The 23,687-nt window shown below is 46.3% G+C and overlaps 4 protein-coding genes across 11 annotated transcripts in view; all 4 read right to left on the bottom strand.

Moving 5' to 3' along the window:
- Positions 1 to 23,687, bottom strand: part of LOC133485289 (protocadherin gamma-C5-like) — a 294,682-nt gene that overhangs the window by 103,515 nt on the left and 167,480 nt on the right. The window lies entirely within an intron of this gene.
- LOC133485299 (protocadherin gamma-A11-like) lies at positions 3,565 to 12,445 on the bottom strand. Its single transcript, XM_061788792.1, has one exon. The coding sequence runs from the start codon at positions 8,065 to 8,067 to the stop codon at positions 5,578 to 5,580; it is 2,490 nt and encodes an 829-aa protein (XP_061644776.1). The 5' UTR covers positions 8,068 to 12,445; the 3' UTR covers positions 3,565 to 5,577.
- LOC133485208 (protocadherin beta-9-like) lies at positions 9,344 to 15,481 on the bottom strand. Its single transcript, XM_061788621.1, has 3 exons — positions 14,514 to 15,481; positions 12,462 to 13,226; positions 9,344 to 9,411 (listed from the first exon to the last, which is right to left on the bottom strand). Exons 1-3 carry the CDS (start codon positions 14,866 to 14,868, stop codon positions 9,344 to 9,346), a joined length of 1,188 nt encoding a protein of 395 aa, XP_061644605.1. The 5' UTR covers positions 14,869 to 15,481.
- LOC133485291 (protocadherin beta-11-like) lies at positions 17,689 to 23,669 on the bottom strand. The gene has a single exon (XM_061788783.1). The coding sequence runs from the start codon at positions 20,746 to 20,748 to the stop codon at positions 18,196 to 18,198; it is 2,553 nt and encodes an 850-aa protein (XP_061644767.1). The 5' UTR covers positions 20,749 to 23,669; the 3' UTR covers positions 17,689 to 18,195.

The following is a 23,687-nucleotide window of genomic DNA, read 5'->3' as shown; positions in this document are numbered from 1 at the left end:
GATAAAAGTGTGGCGGCATTAGTTTGTTTCCCACTAACCTAACCCACCCTAATCCTTAACCAATCTGAAAACGGTTTAGCCCCAAACCTAGAACCAAAACCTAACCATAACAAACTTATTTGTTTTTATTTTGGACAAAATTAAACAGTGTGGGGATGGTGAGTTCGTGGGGGTGAGTCCTGCCGAGAAACTATGTGGGAATCCTCATAAAGCTCCAGTCTCTGCCGAGATTGCGCCACAGCGCCACTAAACAACAGTGGTCAATTCTGGAACTAACAGACCTTGTCAACACCGCTTTCAGTGACAACCGGAAAGTATTTTTGGACACATGCACTGACCATGACTTCCGATATCCGTTAAATCACATCCGGTCACGGGAGGTGCCACTGTACGTGTCACTGTAACTCTGGGAATGAATGGTCGGAACACTTTGTAAAACCCAAACGAGTCACAAAACCAACACTTGCCTCTGTGCATATGAACACTCTTAACAGAGTGCAAAGTGACATGTTGTCCCCGGTTTTGAAACGAGTAAAAGAAGTTGAGACTACATTTCTACTGGCTACAAAGTTTGAGAAACAAGACAGGCTTCAAAATGTCTCTCTGAAAGCCGAAAAAAACACAAAGTCGATGTTGAAAACCGGCAATTCCAAACATAATGGACTAAGAAGTATTTATTTTGTCTGCCGAACGCGACGAGTACTAAACCGGTACCCTGGTGATAAGGATATCAGAGACCTCTTACTGAGTTGGAAATAGTCAACAACTGCACGCTTGATGTCATTGATGAAGTGAATTCACAGCCAAACTTGCTTGTCACTTTAGCTATGAATAAAAGTCTCTCTCTCAGACACAGCGACTAACTCTTCGCAGAGTGGAACGACTACGTTGCAGGAAAGCTTCTGGAAAACTGGAAAAGCAGAATGTACCGTACTTCTGTTGCAGTCGGCAAAGCAAGTGATTGGAAAGACATGGCCCAGCTGAAGTGGAATCCAACAATGAATTTCTTTTTCTCTCATTTTGAATTGTATATCATAAAAGAGACTCACCGAAGTCTGTGTGATGGTTCAGACTCGGACGTCTGATAGGAATGGTGGTTCTTGTAGCGTTAAAAATTCATGTAGTCTGTGCTTGGTTGTGCAAAGGGGTCAAATACATTTAAAAGGGTTGTAAATCTCGTTCTTTAACCTAGCTATAATCATATTAAACGTAACAAAAGTCAAGCTAAAGAAAATGCTGAGTGGCTAGTAACTCTGGGAAACAACTCGCCACAGTGGCTGGTGAGCTGATGTCAAGCCCTGCTTGTAAATAACCAAATTTACAAACTTCATAGACAACTGAGTATCAACAAATATTTTAACAACCTTGTTCTAAGTTACAAGATTTGTATTAAATCAAGTCATACAACCTCGATAAGAGGTAAAAGTAATTAGAGAGACATTTGACTCACCAAAGTCGACACACCTACGGGCAATTTGGAGTTGTCAATTAACCTACCATGCATGTTTTTGGGATGTGGGAGGAAACCGCAGTGCCCGGAGAGAACATGCAAACTCCTCACAGGCGGGGCCGGGGATTGAAGCTCGGTCCTCAGAACTCTGAGGCAGACGCTCTAACCAGTCATCACCGTGCCGCCTAGATCACGTCGTCATCTGCGAAAATCATGGTCCACAGGGATTCCAGTCTGACCTCATCTGTCAGCCTATCCATTACCACTGCAAACAGGAAGGGGCTCGGGGCTGATCCCTGATGCACTCCCACCTCCACCTTCAACTCCTCTGTTACACCTCACCACTGTTCTGTTGCCCTCATACATGTCCTGTATTATTCTAACATACTTCTCTGACACTCCAGACCTCCACATGCAGTACCACAGTTCCTCTCTGGGTATTCAGTCATAGGCTTTCTCAAGATCTGTTGCTCGCATTCCTCAGGCATCTTCTGACCTGCTAGAATTCTGTTGAACAAGATGGTCCAAAACTCCACAGCCACCTCTCCGATTTGCTTCCAAAACTCCACAGTAATGTCATCAGGACCAACAGCCTTTCCATTTTTCATCCTCTTTCATGCCATTTTAACTTCCCCCTTAGTAATCATTGCCACTTCCCGGTCCACCATACTTGCCTCTTCTACTCTCCCTTCTCTCTCATTTTCCTCATTCATCAAATCCTCAAAGTATTCTTTCCATCTAGCTAGCACACTGCTGGCACCAGTCAACACATTTCCATCTCTATCCTGAATCACCCTAACCTGCTGCACATCCTTCCCATCTCTCTCCCTCAGTCTGGCCAACCTGTATAGATCTTTTTCTCCTTCTTTAGTGTCCAACCTGCCATACATGTCATCATATGCCTCGTTTGGCCTTTGCCACCTCGACCTTCGGCCTACATCGCATCTCAATGTATTCATTTCTCCTCTCTTCAGTACTCTCAGTGTTCCACTTCTTCTCAGCTAACCTCTTTCCTTTAATGATTTCCTGGACTTTGAGGTTCCACCACCAAATCTCCCTCTCCCCATTCCAACTGGAAGATGCACTATTTCTGTGTACTTTTACTCAAGCCTAGCATTCAGGTTCTGAACATGACTGTAAATGAAATGTAATGACTTTAAAATATGCATCAATACTAGAACAAGGCTTCTCCATGATATAAATTCTGAAAACAAACATATATTGAAACAAATGTACTGATTTGACTCACCAAAGTCGACATCCGAGAGCAGTTCCCCGACGTCTGCTCGCCGCCGTGCGGCACGTCAGCGTCCGCTCCATCCACACTCACTAAACTTTGACTCACGGCTTGCGTGTTCGTCACGTGACTCTTGGCGGCGGCGCACGCCTCGTAGTTGTAGACGTGCGGAAGCGTCCCCGCCGTCCCCAAAGTGTCGCAGTAGCGCGGCGGATAATACGGAATGACGGGGAGGTCGGAGCGGTACAGGACGCGAGACCGTCTCCACCTGTACACTTTGAGCGACACGATAAGCAGCAAGCAGGCGACGAAGAGGAAGGAGACCGCGGCCAAAGACGATTACAGGCAGAGGCTCGTCTGTTACAGCTGATTGTCCGTTCTATTGAAGCCATTTTTTGGTGGCCATTTGCACCCATATTTCTGTACAGTACAAAATTTGTATTTTGTGCTTTTTCATGTCCTAAAATGCCCAGTAAGGTACCAATTTATTGGAAATAAATATTTTTTTTAAAACGTGAAAATGTTTGTAAAGTTTGCAATTTCATCCAAACTTTCAACACTGATGTGCTTTATGTCGACATTGCTGACATATTTGTCATAGGCCACGCGCTTTCGTGAGTCACGACGAATTAGTGTGCTTCCTAGTTCCAAATGCTTTGCCATCGATGAATAGCTTGGCATACAAAAAAAAAAAAAAAAACATTACGGCACCAAAAATAGCATGTTCAATATTGTCGTATTGCTCTTTGAGTGAACACCACAGCCATATGTGCTCTCGCTGCGAAAAACTCTATGCAACAATTGATAGAACACGTGCCATCATGGCCACCACCTCAATACAATTGAGTGTTGCCACATTCAACATGGCCGCCACATAGGCACGGGAGTTACGTCTGTTGGTTGAATCTTGTTATATTGTATATCTGTGACACGGAAATAGGTGCATCTCAGTCTTCTGGACAGGACACACCCTGCTCCAATCTTACTGGCTCCAGGTCACGAGCCGCTACACTATGATTGGCTGTTGAACACCTGTAAAACACGCCCTACTGCTTCCAGACGGGAAAAGAAGTATTTGATAAAAGTGTGGCGGCGTTCGTATGTTTCCCACTTACTTAACCCACCCTAATGCTTAACCCATCTTAAAACGCTTTAGCCCCAACCCTCGCCCTAAACCTAACCAGAACAAACTTGTTTTGTTTTTATTTCGGACAAAATGTATCCATGTTTGGGATGGTGATCTCGTGGGGGCGTGTCCTACCAGTAAACTACAGTGGCCAATTCTGGAACGAACAGACCTTGTCAACACCGGTTTAAGTGACAACTGGAAAGTATTTTTGGACACATGTACCGTCCGTTAATTTGCAGTGCGGTAAACGGAGGTGCCAATGTTCATGTTACTCTAACTCTGGGAATGAATGGTCTGAACACTTTGTGAGTCTGCATACTTTTGAGACTTGTAAAACCCATACGAGTCACAACACAAACACTTGCTATGTCACATGTTGTCTGCGCTGTTGAAACAAGAAAAATAAGTTGAGACGACATTGCTACTCGCTACAAAGTTAGAGAAACAAGACAGGCTTCAAAATGTCTCTCTGAAAGCCGAAAAAAACACAAAGTGGATGTTGAAAACCGGCAATTCCAGTGGGAATGGACTGAGAAGTATTTATTTTGCCTGCCGAACGCAACAAGTACCAAACCGGTACCCTGATGATGCAGATATAAGAGACCTTTTACCGAGTTGGAAATAGTCAACAAGTGCACGCTTGCGGTCATTGATGAAGTGAGTTGACAGCAAAACGAAGCAGCTTGTCACTTGAGCTATGAAAAAAGGGCGAACCTGGCTGCCTTAAAATTTTATGTTGACTCAACTATTAGTGGATAGCCATTACCACTGCAAGCAGGAAGGGGCTCGAGGCTGATCCCTGATGCACTCCCACCTCCACCTTCAACTCCTCTGTCACACCTCACCACTGTTCTGTTGCCCGCATACATGTCCTGTATTTTTCTAACATGCTTCTCTGCCACTCCAGACCTCCGCATGCAGTACCACAGTTCCTCTCTGGGTACTCTGTCGTAGGCTTTCTCTAGATCTACAAAGACACAATGTAGCTCCTTCTGACCTTCTCTGTACTTTTCCATCAACATCCTCAAGGTATATTATGTGCTACTGTTTCTAGGCATGAAACCATACTGTTGCTCGCATTCCTCAGGCATCTTCTTATCCGCTAGAATTCTGTTGAACAAGATGGTCAAAAACTCCCCAGCCACCTCTCCTACATGCTTCCAAAACTCCACAGGAATGTCATCAGGACCAACAGCCTTTCCATTTTTCATCCTCTTTCATGCCTTTCTAACTTCCCCCTTACTAATCATTGCCACTTCCTGGTCCACCACACTTGCCTCTTGTACTCTCCCTTCTCTCTCATTTTCCTCATTCATCAAATCCTCAAAGTATTCTTTCCATCTAGCTAGCACACTGCTGGCACCAGTCAACATATTTCCATCTCTGTCCTTAATCACCCTTACCTGCTGCACATCCTTCCCATCTCTCTCCCTCAGTCTGGCCAGCCTGTATAGATCCTTTTCTCCTTCTTTAGTGTCCAACCTGGCATACATGTCATCATATGCCTTGTTTGGCCTTTGCCACCTCGACCTTTGCCCTCCATCGCATCTCAATGTATTCCTTTCTCCTCCCCTCAGTGTTCCACTTCTTCTCAGCTAACCTCTTTCCTTGAATGAGTTCCTTTACTTTGAGGTTCGACCACCAAATCTCTTTTCCCCTTTCCAATGAGAAGATGCCCTATTTCTGTGTACTTTTACTCAAGCCGAGCTTTCACGTTCTGAACACGACTGTAAATGAAATGTAATGACTTTAAAATATGTATCAATACAAGAACAAGGCTTCTCCGTGATATAAACTCTGAAAACAAACATATATTGAAACAAGTGTACTGATTTGACTCACCAAAGTCGACATCCGAGAGCAGTTCCCCGACGTCTGCTCGCCGCCGTGCGGCACGTCAGCGTCCGCTCCGTCCACACTCACTAAACTTTGACTCACGGCTTGCGTGTTCGTCACGTGACTCTTGGTGGCCTCGTAGTTGTAGACGTGCGGGAGCGTCCCCGCCGTCCCCAAAGTGTCGCAGTAGCGCGGCGGATAATACGGAATGACGGGGAGGTCGGAGCGGTACAGGACGCGAGACCGTCTCCACCTGTACACTTTGAGCGACACGATAAGCAGCAAGCAGGCGACGAAGAGGAAGGAGACCGCGGCCAAAGCCGAGACTAAGTAAAAAGTCAGCCGGTCGTCGTAGTCCTCGCTAAAGTCGTCGGCGAACTCCGACCTCAGCACTTCGGGGAAGCCGTCCGCCAGCGCCACGTTGACCGCGACCGTAGCCGAACGAGAGGGCTGCCCGTTGTCCTCCACTACGACAGTCAGTCTTTGTTTGACAGCATCTTTATCAGTCACTTGGCGGACAGTTCGCATTTCTCCATTGTGGAGGCCCACTTCAAACAGCGCCCCCCTGTCTGCGCCCCCAAATTTGTGCTGCACTTTATAGGAGAGCCAGGCGTTCTGTCCAGAGTCCACATCCACGGCCACCACTTTAGTCACCAGATAGCCCGCGTCTGCCGAACGAGGCACCATTTCGGCGTGCGGCTGGACCGGGTACAGGACCTGAGGGGCGTTGTCGTTCTGGTCCCGGATCAGGACGCCCACGCTCACGTTGCTACAGAGAGGAGGGGAGCCTCCGTCCTGCGCTCGCACCGCAAAGTCCAGCCGCTTCATCCGCTCGTAGTCGAAGGAGCGCACGGCGCTGACGACGCCGGTTTGGGCGTTCACGGACACAAACGAGGCAATCGGAGTTCCCCCGATCTCGCCCTGCTCCAACATGTAAGAGACACGAGCGTTCTGGTTTTCATCTGGGTCTTTGGCGCTCACTCTCAGCACGGAAACACCCGGCGAGTTGTTTTCGGCGAGGTTGGCACGATAAAAGCTGACGGCAAACACAGGAGCGTTGTCGTTCACGTCGGAAACTTTCAAATGAAAAGTTCTCTCGGCGGAGAGGGGAGGCGAGCCGGCGTCCGACGCGACGACTGTGATGTTATATTCGGACACGCTTTCGCGATCCAAATCGGCATCGGTCACCAAGGCAAAATAATTGCGCACGTTGGATTTCATGCGAAATGGAACGCGGCCTTCGATGGCGCACCTCACGTGACCGTTTTCGCCAGAATCCTGGTCTTTCACGTTCATGATACCGATAGTGGTACCAGCCGGGGAGTCTTCTGAAACCGGACTCGTGAAGGACATCACGTTGAGGACGGGGACATTATCATTCAAATCCAGGACTTCGATTTCCACTTTGGTCGACTCACTCAGCCCTCCTTGATCTTTGGCTTCAACCATGAACTCTATCGTTTTGTCTTTTTCATAATCAATTTGGTTTGCTACAGATATGGATCCTGTCATTTCATCGATATGAAACAAATCTGCGATTTCTGCTTTTGATTTTGAAAATGAATATGTTACTTTCCCATTTGAACCGCTATCAGCATCAGTGGCATTCACAGTGAGAATTTGAGTGCCCTTCGGGGAATTTTCAATCACTTTACCTTTATACAAAGTTTGATTGAAGACAGGAACATTATCATTTATGTCTAAAATGTTAATTTCAATATTTACCGTACCTGACCTCTGTGGATTCCCACCGTCCACAGCCACTAATTTCAGGGAAAGTCGCGGCTGCTGTTCTCTGTCTAAGGCTTTCTGCAGGACCATTTCTGCATGTTTACTTCCTCCCGGACTGACGTGTTGCTTCAAAATAAAATGATCACTTGGTGTCAAAACGTAACTCTGCACGCCGTTTGTACCCACGTCAGCATCATACGGACTCTCCAGAACAAAACGGGAGCCAAGTGCAGCAGACTCGCTTATTTCAAATTGCAAATAATGATTTTTAAAAGTGGGCGCGTTGTCGTTGACGTCCAACACTTCGATGGTGACCGGGTGCAATTCCATGGGGTTTTCCAACAAAATCTCGAAGGTGAAGCTGCACGGCGTCACGTCTCCACACAGCTGTTCTCGATCTATCCTCTCATGGACAACCAGGAGCCCTTTGTCCGCCCTCAGCTCGGCGTACTGGACGTTCTCCCCGGTCACGATGCGGGCCCGCCCAGAACGGAGTCTTTTCAGATCCAAACCGAGATCTTGGGCCACATTTCCGACGAGCGAGCCTTTTTTCATCTCCTCGGGGATTGAGTAGCGGATTTGGGCCTCGCTCGCGTGGAGAAAAAAACACCAAAAGACAAAGAGGCCGGCCGCGCGTCGCCATCGCATTCCTCCTCGGCTCGGATGAATGTTTTTAGCCTCCATATGAAATTAAAAATATTCCAATAAAGGGACGCAATCGAAAAAAAGACAGAACCAAAGCAGGCGCAATCAGATGCGCGTTATTTGAGCTCAACGATTGTACGTCGTTCACGCGAAGCGCTCTGGTGCCAAATGGCAGCGACAGAGGAGGGAGCTGCACTGCATCACACAGCGCCAACACATCCATTTACCATGTAACAGCGCCCCTTAGAGGCCGATATGCCAAACTGCCCAGTTAGAATAAAAGCTTCAACATGGGGGGGAAAAAACATCCTTGAATATGTTATGTCCTGTTAAATAACTGCATTAAATATAATTTAAAAAAAGACATTTTCCTAGTTAAGGTTGTCATCTGAACAAACAGCCAATCAACACAGTTACAGGAAGGAAGTCGTGTGCGTAAGAGTAATACAAATGATATAAATGATGATTATTGATTGGAATTCCTCAGAACGAGCGCTGGTCAACAAATCCCTTGGAAGCTGCCCTTCAGCACCATGGACAGAGACAAGACTGCACGAGGAGCTCACTGCTCACTTTGGGGCGAGCGAAACATGATTTGGAAAAGTACAATGCACGACTCGTCCACTCCCTCTTACCATTGCCTACTATGACAACAATAAAAAAAAATACATTATTGATGAGGCTGCATCTTTTCGATGTTTAGTTCCAGAATATTGACATACAGTGGAACCTCGATTTAACAGACGATTACAGGCAGAGGCTCGTCTGTTACAGCCGTTTGTCTGTTATATTGAAGCACTTGTTTGTGGCTATATGCACCCATATCATTTTGCACTACAAAATTAGTGTTTTGTACTTTTTCGTGGCCAAAAACACACAGTACTGTACAAATGGATCTTAAATATTTAAAAAAAACTTTTAAAAAAGTTTTTTATTTTATCCAAACTGACCACGCTGATGTGCTTGATATAGCCAGTGACTTCATTAATCGCGACGCATGACCAGTCTTAGTGATTGTGCGTGCGACAACATAAGACAGTGCCAATCTTGCCACATCCACTGCCAAAACAACAATAGAAACATCTGCAATTTACCACAAGGTGTTTTCTCAAGTTAGAAGTGGGCTGAAATATCCCAGTTTGGGCAGTCACAATTTAAGAGTTGCATGACAAAGCTGCTGTTGTTTTTTGGAGTCTGTCAAGTAAACAATCGCATGGCAGTTTCTTTCCCCCAAATTGAGTCACTCTGATTAGCTTGCGAAGGCGCCGTGCGCCGTGATGTGACTGGCTTGTGTCGTCTGATTGGTGAATTAGAGTCAAATGACATTAGTGATCACGTTTGATTGGCACGACAGGCGCCCCATACGGAAGTCGAAGATGGAGTCTAAAAATAGACGCGCACACGCAAGACTGAATAGATAAAAGTAGCGAACGGCATGTCGATCATGTGCATTTATTTTCAAGTTGAATGTGTTCTTTTCGAGGAAAATTGTGTTGAGGAAAATAAAGGTAATGGTGTGACTTCAATAAAATCTAATGACCACGTGAAACTTTGGATCGAAGGGTTAGACCTGATAGGAACCTTTTGGTACTGGAAAGGGTGAACACATGTTGACTAATATCAAATAAAGGAGACCTGGGGAAATATTTGAATCAGCAAAGTTGACATTTGTGAGCAGTTTCCTGACATCTGCCGGTTGCCATGCGGCACGTCAGCATCCGCTCCATCCACACTCACGAAGCTTTCTCATGGCTTGCATATTCTTCATGTGACTCATGAAATAAAAAATATATCTCAAAGGGGTAGATGGACACACGTGATGTTTACGACTCCTAGGAAATAAGAAACATAAAAAAAAAAAAAGTCAACCAAGAAGTCAACTGTTTATCCAAAGCCGCTGGGCATGCTGGGTATTCAAGCGTCAACTTCCTCGACACTCCAATATATTTCATTGTAGTTTTCTCAAATGACATTCGACAAAATAAACCAGGCCAATTTAACTAGTGGCCCCCTTTGAAATTTAATTTCATATGGCCCGCCAGACTTTCATTTTAATCTGATGTAACGCGTAACGTGTGTGTGGTTGCAGTGAGCAATTAAACCACGGCGATACAAAAACCCATATGATGACAAGTTTGTCCAAGTGGATTTGCCGTAAATACCTGCTTGCACGAAGGATCAACTGGCTCGAGATGACATTGCTCCTCGCGACACACTTTGAGAAACAAGACAGGATTCAAAATGTCTCTCCGAAGGCCGAAAAAACACAAAGTCGATGTAGAAATCCGGCAATTCCAGACAGAATGGACTGAGAAGTATTTATTTTGTCGGCCGAACGCGACGAGTACGAAACCGGTACCCTGGTGATAAGGATATCAGAGACCTCTTACCGAGTTGGAAATAGTCAACAACTGCACGCTTGCTGTCATTGATGAAGTGAATTCACAGCCAAACTTGCTTGTCACTTTAGCTATGAAAAAAAGTCTCTCTCTCAGACACAGCGACTAACTCTTCGCAGAGTGGAACTACAATGTTGCAGGAAAGCTTCTGGAAAAGCAGAATGTACCGTACTTCTGTTGCAGTCGGCAAAGCAAGTGATTGGAAAGACATGGCCCAGCTGAAGTGGAATGCAACAATGAATTTCTTTTTCTCTCATTTTGAATTTTATATCTTAAAAGAGACTCACCGAAGTCTGTGTGATGGTTCAGACTCAGAAGTCTGATAGGAATGTTTCTTGTTGCGTTAAAAATTCATGTTGTCTTGACTTGGTTGTGCAAAGGGGTCAAATACATTTAAAAGGGTTGTAAATCTCGTTCTTTAACCTAGCTATAATCATATTAAACATAACAAAACTGAAGCGAGAGAAAATGCTGAGTGGCTAGTAACTCTGGGAAACAACTAGCCACAGTGGCTGGTGAGCTGATGTCAAGCCCTGCTTGTAAATAACCAAATTTACAAACTTCGTAGACAACTGAGTATCAACAAATATTTTAACAACCTTGTTCTAAGTTACAAGATTTGTATTAAATCAAGTCATACAACCTCGAAAAGAGGTAAAAGTATTTAGAGAGACATTTGACTCACCAAAGTCGACACACCTACGGGCAATTTGGAGTTGTCAATTAACCGACCATGCATGTTTTTGGGGATGTGGGAGGAAACTGCAGTGCCCGGAGAGAACATGCAAACTCCTCACAGGCGGGGCCGGGGATTGAACCTCGGTCCACAGAACTCTGAGGCAGACGCTCTTACCAGTCATCACCGTGCCGCCTAGATCACAACGTCATCTGCGAAAATCATGGTCCACAGGGATTCCAGTCTGACCTCATCTGTCAGCCTATCCATTACCACTGCAAACAGGAAGGGGCTCCCTGATGCATCCCTGATGCACTCCCACCCCCACCTTCACCTCCTCTGTCACACCTCACCACTGTTCTGTTGCCCTCATACATGTCCTTTAATATTCTAACATACTTCTCTGCCACTCCAGACCTCCGCATGCAGTACCACAGTTCCTCTCTGGGTACTCAGTCGTAGGCTTTCTCAAGATCTACAAAGACAATGTAGCTGCTTCTGACCTTCTCTGTACTTTTACATCAACATCCTCAAGGCAAATTATGTACAACTGTTTCTAGGCATGAAACCATACTGTTGCTCGCATTCCTCAGGCATCTTCTGACCCGCTAGAATTCTGTTGAACAAGATGGTCAAAAACTCCACAGCCACCTCTCCTACATGCTTCCAAAACTCCACAGGAATGTCATCAGGACCAACAGCCTTTCCATTTTTCATCCTCTTTCATGCCTTTCTCACTTCCCCCTTACTCATCATTGCCACTTCCTGGTCCACCACACTTGCCTCTTCTACTCTCCCTTCTCTCTCATTTTCCTCATTCATCAACTCCTCAAAGTATTCTTTCCATCTAGCTAGCACACTTCTGGCACCAGTCAACACATTTCCATCTCAATCCTGAATCACCCTAACCTGCTGCACATCCTTCCCATCTCTCTCCCTCTGTCTGGCCAACCTGTATAGATCTTTTTCTCCTTCTTTAGTGTCCAACCTGGCATACATGTCATCATATGCCTCGTTTGGCCTTTGCCACCTCAACCTTCGCCCAACATCGCATCTCAATGTATTCCTTTCTCCTCTCTTCAGTCCTCTCAGTGTTCCACTTCTTCTCAGCTAACCTCTTTCCTTGAATGATTTCCTGGACTTTGAGGTTCCACCACCAAATCTCTTTTCCCCTTTCCAACTGAGAAGATGCCCTATTTCTGTGTACTTTTACTCAAGCCTAGCTTTCAGGTTCTGAACACGACTGTAAATGAAATGTAATGACTTTAAAATATGTATCAATACAAGAACAAGGCTTCTCCATGATATAAACTCTGAAAACAAACATATATTGAAACAAGTGTACTGATTTGACTCACCAAAGTCGACATCCGAGAGCAGTTCCCCGACGTCTGCTCGCCGCCGTGCGGGCACGTCAGCGTCCGCTCCGTCCACACTCACTAAACTTTGACTCACGGCTTGCGTGTTCGTCACGTGACTCTTGGCGGCGGCGCACGCCTCGTAACTGTAGACGTGCGGGAGCGTCCCCGCCGTCCCCAAAGTGTCGCAGTAGCGCGGCGGATAATACGGAATGACGGGGAGGTCGGAGCGGTACAGGACGCGAGACCGTCTCCACCTGTACACTTTGAGCGACACGATAAGCAGCAAGCAGGCGACGAAGAGGAAGGAGACCGCGGCCAAAGCCGAGACTAAGTAAAAAGTCAGCCGGTCGTCGTAGTCCTCGCTAAAGTCGTCGGCGAACTCCGACCTCAGCACTTCGGAGAAGCCGTCCGCCAGCGCCACGTTGACCGCGACCGTAGCCGAACGAGAGGGCTGCCCGTTGTCCTCCACTACGACAGTCAGTCTTTGTTTGACAGCATCTTTATCAGTCACTTGGCGGACAGTTCGCATTTCTCCATTGTGGAGGCCCACTTCAAACAGCGCCCCCCTGTCTGCGCCCCCAAATTTGTGCTGCACTTTATAGGAGAGCCAGGCGTTCTGTCCAGAGTCCACATCCACGGCCACCACTTTAGTCACCAGATAGCCCGCGTCTGCCGAACGAGGCACCATTTCGGCGTGCGGCTGGACCGGGTACAGGACCTGAGGGGCGTTGTCGTTCTGGTCCCGGATCAGGATGCGAACGGCGGCCGCGGAGCTCAGCGGAGGGGATCCGGAGTCGCGGGCGCTCACGTTGAAGTCGAACGACTTGATTTGTTCGTAATCGAAGGATCGGAGCGCGCGGACGACGCCGCTCTCCGGATGGACCGAGACAAAAGAAGACACGGCTGCTCCGTGAACTTCTTTCTCCTCCAGGAAGTAAGACACTCGAGCGTTCCGGCCCCAGTCCGCGTCACCGGCACTGACGGTCAAGACGGAAAAACCGGGAGGGTTGTTCTCTGCTACGGTCTTCCTGTATTCCGACTGATGGAATTCGGGCGGGTTGTCGTTCACGTCGGATATTTGAACGTTGACGTTTTGACTACTAGACAGAGGCGGAGAGCCTTGGTCGGACACTGTGATGGTCACGTTATATTCGGGGACGCTTTCCCGGTCTAAGAAGTTTTCGGTCACTATGGTGTAGTAACCCGCTAACGAAGACTCGATTTTAAACGGGACGTCAGCGTTAATGGCACACTTGACAACACCGTTGCCGTCAGCGTCGTCATCATTCACGTTAAAAACAGCCACGGTTGCACCTGGGGGAGAATCCTCAGGTATGGACTGAGAAAAGGACATCAACTTGATTGTGGGGACGTTGTCGTTCTCATCAATTATGTTGATGAAAACCTTACACGTGTCTGTATAACCTCCGTGGTCACTTGCCTGGACGTTTAACTCATAACTCTGTGATTTTTCAAAATCTAGTTGACCAGTGCTTTTAATCTCTCCTGTTTTAACATCTACACTAAAAAGGTCTCTCTCATCTTTGGTAATATGAGGAATGGAATATGTGACGTCACCGTTGAGGCCCGCATCAGCGTCGCTTGCACTCACAGTCGCGATCAAGGTTCCTGCAGGTGAATTTTCTCGCACATCGACCTTATAAACAGGTTGAGTGCACACTGGCGCGTTGTCGTTTGCGTCCAGCACAGTGATTTGAATTCTCGCCGTCCCTGACCGATGTGGCTCGCCACCATCTGACGCAATCAGCATGAGTGTCAGGCTCTCCTCCTGTTCTCGGTCTAAAGGCTTCTGTAAAAGTATTTCGATAACCTTTCTTCCGTTTTGTTGGTTTTGTATTTCCAATTTAAAATGATCTGATGGTTTAAGTATGTATTTCTGAATATCATTAAGTGCAACATCAAGGTCGGCTGCATTCGCGAGAGTGAAACGAGTGCCAAGTGTCACACTTTCGGCAATTTTCAAATGAATTTCCGACTGAGGGAAGGACGGACTGTTGTCATTCATGTCCACGACCTCCACTGTCACGCGATAAAGTTGGATGGGATTTTCTAAAATGATGTCGAAAGTGAAGCTGCAGGGCGTCGTCTTTCCACAAAGCTCCTCTCGGTCGATGCGCTCTTGAATGACAAGTGTGCCTTTGTCTGGCTTGAAATCAACATACTGTCGGCCTCCTTTGCTAATAATACGAGCTTTACCTGCTACTAGTCTGGCCACATCCAAGCCCAAATCTCTCGCAATGTTCCCCACGAAAGAGCCTTCCGCCTGCTCCTCCGGTATGGAATAGCGAGCCTGTCCGCTCACGGAGCGCAGCTCACAGAGACAAAGAACGACAAACAGTGTGCGCCATCGGCCTCTGACAGCGCGCATCCACAGACGCTCCATCGCGGATCCGAAAATATCCAAACAGCGACAGGAATCCTTGACAATAAAAACCGAATCAAACACGAGAATCCACGGAAAACGTTCCTCGTCGAATGGCGAGCAGAGCGTCGTCTTTCTCGTCTGCGAAGCTCGAAAAGGAGTCCGAGAGGAGGACTGCTGCACGGACGAGTTTCCTTCGAATTCAATGACGTAGCACGAGCGGCGCTCAGAGCATTTTGGCGGTAGTGCACCTCCATGTGATTGCCAAGGGAAACTGCTTTTTTAAATTTGTTTATTTTTAATAATCTGGGGCCACAAAATAACAAAATAGCAAGACTGGACAATTGGATGTTGTACTTAACGCTTTTGGAATCGGGTTGTTTGCATTTTCTATTTTACCAATATGACACATATGTGAAAAAAATGCTGGACAAAATATTGATCTCAAGATGTTAAAATAATTTCATAAATAGCGTTTTCTTTTGCAAAAGTTTAATTTTAAAAAATACATATATACTTAACTGATATTTTTATTTTGTTTGGAAAGAATGCATTCAATATTCAATCCAGACTATTTTTAAAAAAATCAACAAAAGGTATGACAACATGAACAAATGTTGAGAATGATGACACAGATATGATACCTAAACTTCAAACAACAATACAGCCACGAAAATAAGGTTCATACATAACTACTTTGGAAATTGATTTCAGCGAATCGAAAACGCAGTCAAAAAGAACGAACGAGGTTGAATCGCTGCTACAACTTCATTTGTATGTCTGAATTGTCAGCTCCAAGCAATTCCAGCACCATGGACAACGACAATGAACATCCAGCCCAACACATTTGAATTGTTACCAAAAGTTCTTTACTTTTCATTTGAGTTCATAATCATGGCTAGAAAACTATGATTATCCAATTAAACAAACCTAGATACAATATTTAATATGTAATAAGTCCGTACGGTGCAAAAAAAGGACAATTAAAAGGATGGATTGAAATCCACTTTTCCGAACTGTTCCTCCACCTGCTCCCTACTTTCACTGCAGATCACGACCGTCCAGCCATATCATTTTCTGAGCCGCTTCTCCTCCTAAGGGTCGCGGGCGTGCTGGAGCCTATCCCAGCTATCATCGGGCAGGAGGCGGGGTACACCCTGAACTGTTTGCCAGCCAATCGCAGGGCACATACAAACAAACAACCATTCACACCTACGGGCAATTTGGAGTTGTCAATTAACCTACCATGCATGTTTTTGGGATGTGGGAGGAAACCGCAGTGCCCGGACAGAACATGCAAACTCCACACAGGCGGGGCCGGGGATTGAACCCGGTCCTCAGAACTGTGAGGCAGACGCTCTAACCAGTCAACCACCGTGCCGCCTAGATCACAACGTCATCTGCGAAAATCATGGTCCACAGGGATTCCAGTCTGACCTCATCTGTCAGCCTAGCCATTACCACTGCAATCATGAAGGGGCTCGAGGCTGATCCCTGATGCACTCCCACCTCCACCTTCAACTCCTCTGTCACACCTCACCACTGTCCTGCTGCCCTCAAACATGTCCTGTATTATTCTGACATACTTCATCAAGTGTGGTGGACCAGGAAGTGGCAATGATTAGTAAGGGGGAAGTTAGAAAGGCATTAAAGAGGATGAAAAATGGAAAGGCTGTTGGTCCTGATGACATTCCTGTGGAGGTATGGAGGCATCGAGGAGAGGTGGCTGTGGAGTTTTTGACCAGCTTGTTCAACGGAATTCTAGTGTGTGAGAAGATGCCTGAGGAATGGAGGAAAAGTGTAATGGTGCCCATTTTTAAGAACAAAGGTGATGTGCAGAGCTGTGGCAACTATAGAGGAATAAAGTTGATGAGCCACACAATGAAGTTATGGGAAAGAGTAGTGGAGGCTCGACTCAGGACAGAAGTGAGTATTTGCGAGCAACAGTATGCTTTCATGCCTAGAAAGAGTACCACAGATGCATTATTTTCCTTGAGGATGTTGATGGAAAAGTACAGAGAAGGTCAGAAGGAGCTCCATTGTGTCTTTGTAGATCTAGAGAAAGCCTATGACAGAGTACCCAGAGAGGAACTGTGGTACTGCATGCGGAGGTCTGGAGTGGCAGAGAAGTATGTTAGAAAAATACAGGACATGTATGCGGGCAACAGAACAGTGGTGAGGTGTGACAGAGGAGTTGAAGGTGGAGGTGGGAGTGCATCAGGGATCAGCCCTGAGCCCCTTCCTGTTTGCAGTGGTGATGGATAGGCTAACAGATGAGGTTAGACTGATGCTTTCACTGCAGATCACGACGTCATCTGCGAACACCATGGTCCACAGGGATTCCAGTCTGACCTCATCTGTCAGCCTATCCATTACCACTGCAAGCAGGAAGGGTCTCGAGGCTGATCCCTGATGCACTCCCACCTCCACCTCTCCACTGTTCTGCTGCCATCGTACATGTCCTGTATTATTCTAACATACTTCTCTGCCACTCCAGACCTCCGCATGCAGTACCACAGTTCCTCTCTGGGTACTCAGTCATAGGCTTTCTCAAGATCTACAAAGACAATGTCGCTCCTTCTGACCTTCTCTGTACTTTTCCATCAACATCCTCAAGGAAAATTATTCATCTGTGCTCCTGTTTCTAGACATGAAACCATACTGTTGCTCGCATTCCTCAGGCATCTTTTGACCCGCTAGAATTCTATTGAACAAGCTGGTCAAAAACTCCACAACCACCTCGCCAACATGCTTCCAAAACTCCACAGGAATGTCATCAGGACCAACAGCCTTTCCATTTTCCATCCTCTTTCATGCCTTTCTAACTTCCCCCTTACTAATCATTGCCACTTCCTGGTCCACCACACTTGCCTCTTCTACTCTCCCTTCTCTCTCATTTTCCTCATTCATCAACTCCTCAAAGTATTCTTTCCATCTAGCTAGCACACTTCTGGCACCAGTCAACACATTTCCATCTCTGTCCTTAATCACCCTTACCTGATGCACATCCTTCCCATCTCTCCCCCTCAGTCTGGCCAACCTGTATAGATCCTTTTCTCCTTCTTTAGTGTCCAACCGGTGATCATATGCCTCTGGTTTGGCCTTTGCCACTTCGACCTTAGCCCTACATCGCATCTCAATGTATTATTTTCTCCTCCTCTCAGTGTTCCACTTCTTCTCAGCTAACCTCGTTCCTTGAATGAGTTCCTTTACTTTGAGGTTCGACCACCAAATCTCTTTTCCCCTTTCCAACGAGAAGATGCCCTATTTCTGTGTACTTTTACTCAAGCCTAGCTTTCAGGTTCTGAACACGACTGTAGATGAAATGTAATGACTTTAAAATATGCATCAATACAAGAACAAGGCTTCTCCATGATATAAACTCTGAAAACAAACATATATTGAAACAAGTGTACTGATCTGACTCACCAAAGTCGACATCCGAGAGCAGTTCCCCGACGTCTGCTCGCCGCCGTGCGGCACGTCAGCGTCCGCTCCGTCCACACTCACTAAACTTTGACTCACGGCTTGCGTGTTCGTCACGTGACTCTTGGCGGCGGCGCACGCCTCGTAGTTGTAGACGTGCGGGAGCGTCCCCGCCGTCCCCAAAGTGTCGCAGTAGCGCGGCGGATAATACGGAATGACGGGGAGGTCAGAGCGGTACAGGACGCGAGACCGTCTCCACCTGTACACTTTGAGCGACACGATAAGCAGCAAGCAGGCGACGAAGAGGAAGGAGACCGCGGCCAAAGCCGAGACCAAGTAAAAAGTCAGCCGGTCGTCGTAGTCCTCGCTAAAGTCGTCGGCGAACTCCGACCTCAGCACTTCGGGGAAGCCGTCCGCCAGCGCCACGTTGACCGCGACCGTAGCCGAACGAGAGGGCTGCCCGTTGTCCTCCACTACGACAGTCAGTCTTTGTTTGACAGCATCTTTATCAGTCACTTGGCGGACAGTTCGCATTTCTCCATTGTGGAGGCCCACTTCAAACAGCGCCCCCCTGTCTGCGCCCCCAAATTTGTGCTGCACTTTATAGGAGAGCCAGGCGTTCTGTCCAGAGTCCACATCCACGGCCACCACTTTAGTCACCAGATAGCCCGCGTCTGCCGAACGAGGCACCATTTCGGCGTGCGGCTGGACCGGGTACAGGACCTGAGGGGCGTTGTCGTTCTGGTCCCGGATCAGGACGCCCACGCTCACGTTGCTACAGAGAGGAGGGGAGCCTCCGTCCTGCGCTCGCACCGCAAAGTCCAGCCGCTTCATCCGCTCGTAGTCGAAGGAGCGCACGGCGCTGATGATTCCGCTTTGGGCATTTATAGTAACATACTCAGACACTGGAGATCCACCAATACTAGCATCCTCTAAAATATAAGAAACACGCGCATTTTGACTATGATCAGGATCTTTAGCAGTAAGTGTGATGATAGAATTTCCAGGAGTGTTATTTTCTGTGATAATCGCGCTGTAAAGGCCGCGCGAAAACACTGGAGCATTGTCGTTGACGTCAGAGATTTTCAGATTCAAGGTTTTTTGGGTCCACAGAGTAGGAAGCCCTGCGTCCGTGGCAACGACTGTGATGTTATATTCGGAAACACTTTCACGATCTAAAGGCGCGTCTGTTAACAAGGTGTAATAATTTCTCAAGTTCGATAGGATTTGAAAAGGTGAATTTTGCTCAATTCTGCACGTCACCTTTCCGTTTTCAGCGGAGTCAGCGTCTTTCACGTTGATGATTGCAACAGTTGTGCCAGGAGGGGAGTCCTCCGACACCGGACTCGTGAAGGACATGACGCTCATCGCGGGGGCGTTGTCATTCACATCAATGACGTCAACGATCACTTTACACGAGTCCGTCAAACCTCCCTGGTCCTTGGCATCTATTCTCAGCTCGTATTTTTTGTTTTTCTCAAAATCAATAGAGCCCCTCACGGAAATAACACCATTGGTTTCGTCGATGGCAAACACGTCACGCAGGCCGCTGTCCATGTCTGCAAAATGATAAGTCACAAGACTATTCGACCCGAAGTCTGCGTCGCTGGCATTCACCGTGACCACAAAATGATTGTGAGCAGCGTTCTCCATGACGGCGGCTTTGTACACGGATTGGTTGAAAACAGGCGCGTTGTCGTTCACGTCCAGTACGGAAATATGAATATTTACCGTCCCAGACCTTTGCGGGTTTCCGCCGTCCACGGCTATTAATTTTAAAGACAGACTGGGGAGCGTCTCCCTGTCTAGCGGCTTCTGAAGCACCATCTCCGCATATTTCTTGCCATCTGTATTTGAATGCTGCTTCAACACAAAATAGTCATTCTCGGACAACAAATATTCCCGGAGGCCATTGACGCCTACGTCTGCGTCCTCGGCGCTCGTCAGAGAAAATCGAGCGCCAGTATTGGCAATCTCGCTGATTTCAAAACGGATGTCGTTTCTCTTGAACGTCGGCGAGTGGTCGTTAATGTCTGTAATTTCAACTGTGACGTGATGGAGCTCCGTGGGCTTTTCTAAAATCACCTCAAAGCCGAAACTGCACGGCGTCACATCTCCGCAAAGCTGCTCTCGGTCGATCCTCTCACTGACCACCAGAGTCCCTTTGTTTGCCAGCAGCTCGGTGTACTCGACGCTCTCTCCCGTCACGATGCGGGCCCGCCCGGACAAAAGTCTTTTCAAATCCAAACCGAGGTCTTGTGCTACGTTTCCGATCACCGAGCCTTTCTTCATCTCCTCCGGGATTGAATACCGTATATTTCCGTCGACCGCTGGGCTGACAAAAAGGAGAAACAACAGAAGCCAGCTGACGATGCGCCCTTTTCTGCACAAAGTGCTGGGAGGTGTTCCGTTTGCCATCGTAAAATGCAAATACGTTTCAAAATTAGCCCCCAAAACGATGCTGCTTCTTGTCATATCAAAAAACTTGACAACGACGAAAATTGCTGGATTGAGACGGCCTATTTCGACAACAAGGAAGGCGAGCACGTTCCTCTCAATGCCTGCCCAAAGGATGCACACCGCCTCTTTCCCCTCATCGTCGACACGAGTGGGAAGATAAAGAGAGAAATAACACAGGCTCACTGTTGGATTGACCAATAGCGTCCCTTAGAGTATAAAATGAGTAATACAAGAGCTTTTCTTTTTGTCAATACGTGTGTCCTTCTTGTTTGTCAAATTAACGATGGAATTAAGTCAGTAATCCGGACATCTATACAACAATGATTTCATATCACACAGTGTCAGTGACAGTGACTCCATGAAAAAAAATATTTACCCGGGCTCGAATACATCAGAAAGCACGAAAATGGTATTAATCTTGTTGAGCATTTTGGCTGCATGCATGCAATGCTACAAAGTAGCATTCGTTTATTTCAATCGGATCATGTGTATTTCTTTCATGAACTGCTTAATCATTCGTCAATACGGATTTTTAACAGTTTGGAAATATTTGCCGCATTTGTATATTGACATTGACTGTGACAATCCAATCCCATTTCATTATATAGCACAATTTAGACAAACACAAGGTTCCCAAAGTGCTGTGCAATGCAATAAAAACACAGCAAGAAATACAAAATGAGGATAAAAACAATCAAATAAAATGAGAAAAACTACAGAAAATGAAGTAGGTAAAATCAACATGGAATAAAATACACTGCCCACACAACACATACATCACACGCTAACTGGTGTTAAAAGCCTGGGTGAAAAGATGGGTTTTAAGCAAGGATTTCAAATGAGACAAAGATTAGGCTTGTCTGATGTGCAGTGGGCAAACATGCCGGAGTTTTGGAGCTGCAACAGCAAACGCTCGCTGACCTCGAAGTTTAAGCCTGGCTCTGGGCTCTGTCAGGAGCAGCCGGTCAGCTGACCTGACCCGGAATGTCGGGGCGCGGCACCTCAGAGAGCTACGATGGGGCAAAGCCATTCAAGGCTTTCAAAGCAAATAAAAGAATTTTAAAATGAATCCTAAAACCAACAGGCAGCCAGTGGAGTGAAGCTAAAATAGGTGAGGTATGATCATACTTTCTTGTGCCAGTTAAAAGACGAGCCGCAGCTTTTTGAACCAGTTGCAGACAAGCAATGGAGGACCCACTGACCCCCCGTAATATAGTGCATTGCAGTAATCCATTCGGGCGGTCACTAAGGCGTGGATTACTATTCCAAAGTGATGCTTCCGTAGGACCAGTTTCATTTTTGCTAGCTGCCTTCATTGGAAAAAGCTAGATTTAACCACGGCTTTAATTTGGGTGTCAAACTTAAGATCAGTGTCCACTTTTACACCCAGGTTGTGAATGATGCCCTTTTGATATTGCGCCAAGGGACCCAGATCAACGAGGTGGGTAAAAGAAGTGCAACCAAAGACCTCCGTCATTTTCTCATTCAAATTTAAAACGTTAAGAGACATCCAGGCCTTAATATCATGTAAGCACTCTAGCAATGGCTTAGCACAGTAGGAGAATGCCTTTTTAAGGGGGGCGTAGATCTGACTGTCATCTGCTTAGCAATGAAAATAAATACCATGTTTCCTGAGAATTTTGCCAAGTGGGAGTAAACAGAGGGAAAATAAGAGAGGGTCAAGCACGGAACCCTGTGGCACCCCATGTGAAGGGGGAGGACACAGAGTCAGCAAGGCTAACACAAAAGGCTCGCTGAGACATGTCGGACCTGAACCATTCAAGTGCTGTGCCTCTGATGCCCACCCACTGCTCCAAACGAGTAATCAGGATGTCATGGTCCACAGTATCAAAGGCTGCAGTCAGATCAAAAAGTACGAGGGCAACACAGTGGCCAGAGTCAGTCGAAAAAGTAATCAGTTTGATCAAACTGTACATCGGTTGCAAATTCCCCTCTTCTCAAAAATCTTCAAATAATATGTCAATTTACCACATTTTAATCATGTGCAAGTCCAACCAATGCACATGTTGAAATTAAATCAATTCAAGGGAGTTGTTTTGTGTGTTATGAGGAAGAGGAACTGTTCATTGAAAAAAATGATGCCAAGTGAGATGCTGGCTACAGTGTTAAAATTGCTGGACTTCGTGAATTCACTCGAAAGAAAAAAATCAGCTTAAAAAACGTAGACGGAACAACAAGGCTAACTGATTTCAAGTAAATCAAGTAAATTTTGACGAATGAACACAAATATGGATGACCTGTATTTTGAAACTACTATTAAGTACCTCAATGGTCTCGAGTCTCGACTAAACTGAGAAATGTTTCATGGTCTTTCACACTTCTTCCATGCCATAAGGACGACAGATTGAATATACGAGCTGATTTCTGACCTGCACAAGGCCGGAACAAACCACAAGACCACCAACAAGAATTTTGGTGAGAACACTGTGTCATAAATTGGAAATGCAGCAGCAACAACAACAAAAACAAACTATATATCTTGGATGATAATGATTGTGAATGCTGAACTCAGAAGAACTATGGAGGAGCTTGCATGAAAGGGCTCAAAAACTTCAAAATCTTGGACGAGAACCTCCTCAGCCAGAACAATGAAGATGAGGAACATGGTGATGACCAAACACATGACCAATGAGTGGCTAAGGAATAAGCCCACAATAAAATATGCACTTTATGAATGGGCATACTGAAAAAAAAATAAAATAAATCAGCAGTTGGTGAAATACTTCCTTTCCCAAACATGTACATATTTATGAAGTAATACTCATTGTGGGCCAACACATAACAATAAATGATCAGTGTGACTGCATATGTGTGTCAGAAAAATGTAAATCTTCTAAAAACATAGAGAAGAACTTTGAGTAGGCATGAAATTTGTCTTGTCAAGCCATCAAGATTATCAGATTACAAAAACTATAGAGGAAGAATTGTAGAAT

Source organism: Phyllopteryx taeniolatus, chromosome 10, assembly GCF_024500385.1.
Source record: "Phyllopteryx taeniolatus isolate TA_2022b chromosome 10, UOR_Ptae_1.2, whole genome shotgun sequence".
Lineage (NCBI taxonomy): Eukaryota > Metazoa > Chordata > Actinopteri > Syngnathiformes > Syngnathidae > Phyllopteryx > Phyllopteryx taeniolatus.
The sequence above is the reverse complement of the archived record's forward strand: the minus strand, read 5'-3'. Positions and strand labels throughout refer to the sequence as shown.

Bases quoted from the DNA above. Each gene is read 5' to 3' on its own strand.
- LOC133485208 (XM_061788621.1), bottom strand. From the start codon at position 14,868: ATGGAGCGTCTGTGGATGCGCGCTGTCAGAGGCCGATGGCGCACACTG. The intron at 13,227-14,513 runs GCGTGACAGTGG...GCTCCGCGGCCG, and splicing joins AAATCCCATCCAACTTTATC to CCGTTCGCATCCTGATCCGG. The intron at 9,412-12,461 runs GTGAGTCAAATC...GTCTATTTTTAG, and splicing joins GCTCTCGGATGTCGACTTTG to ACTCCATCTTCGACTTCCGT.
- LOC133485291 (XM_061788783.1), bottom strand. From the start codon at position 20,748: ATGACAAGAAGCAGCATCGTTTTGGGGGCTAATTTTGAAACGTATTTG.
- LOC133485299 (XM_061788792.1), bottom strand. From the start codon at position 8,067: ATGGAGGCTAAAAACATTCATCCGAGCCGAGGAGGAATGCGATGGCGA.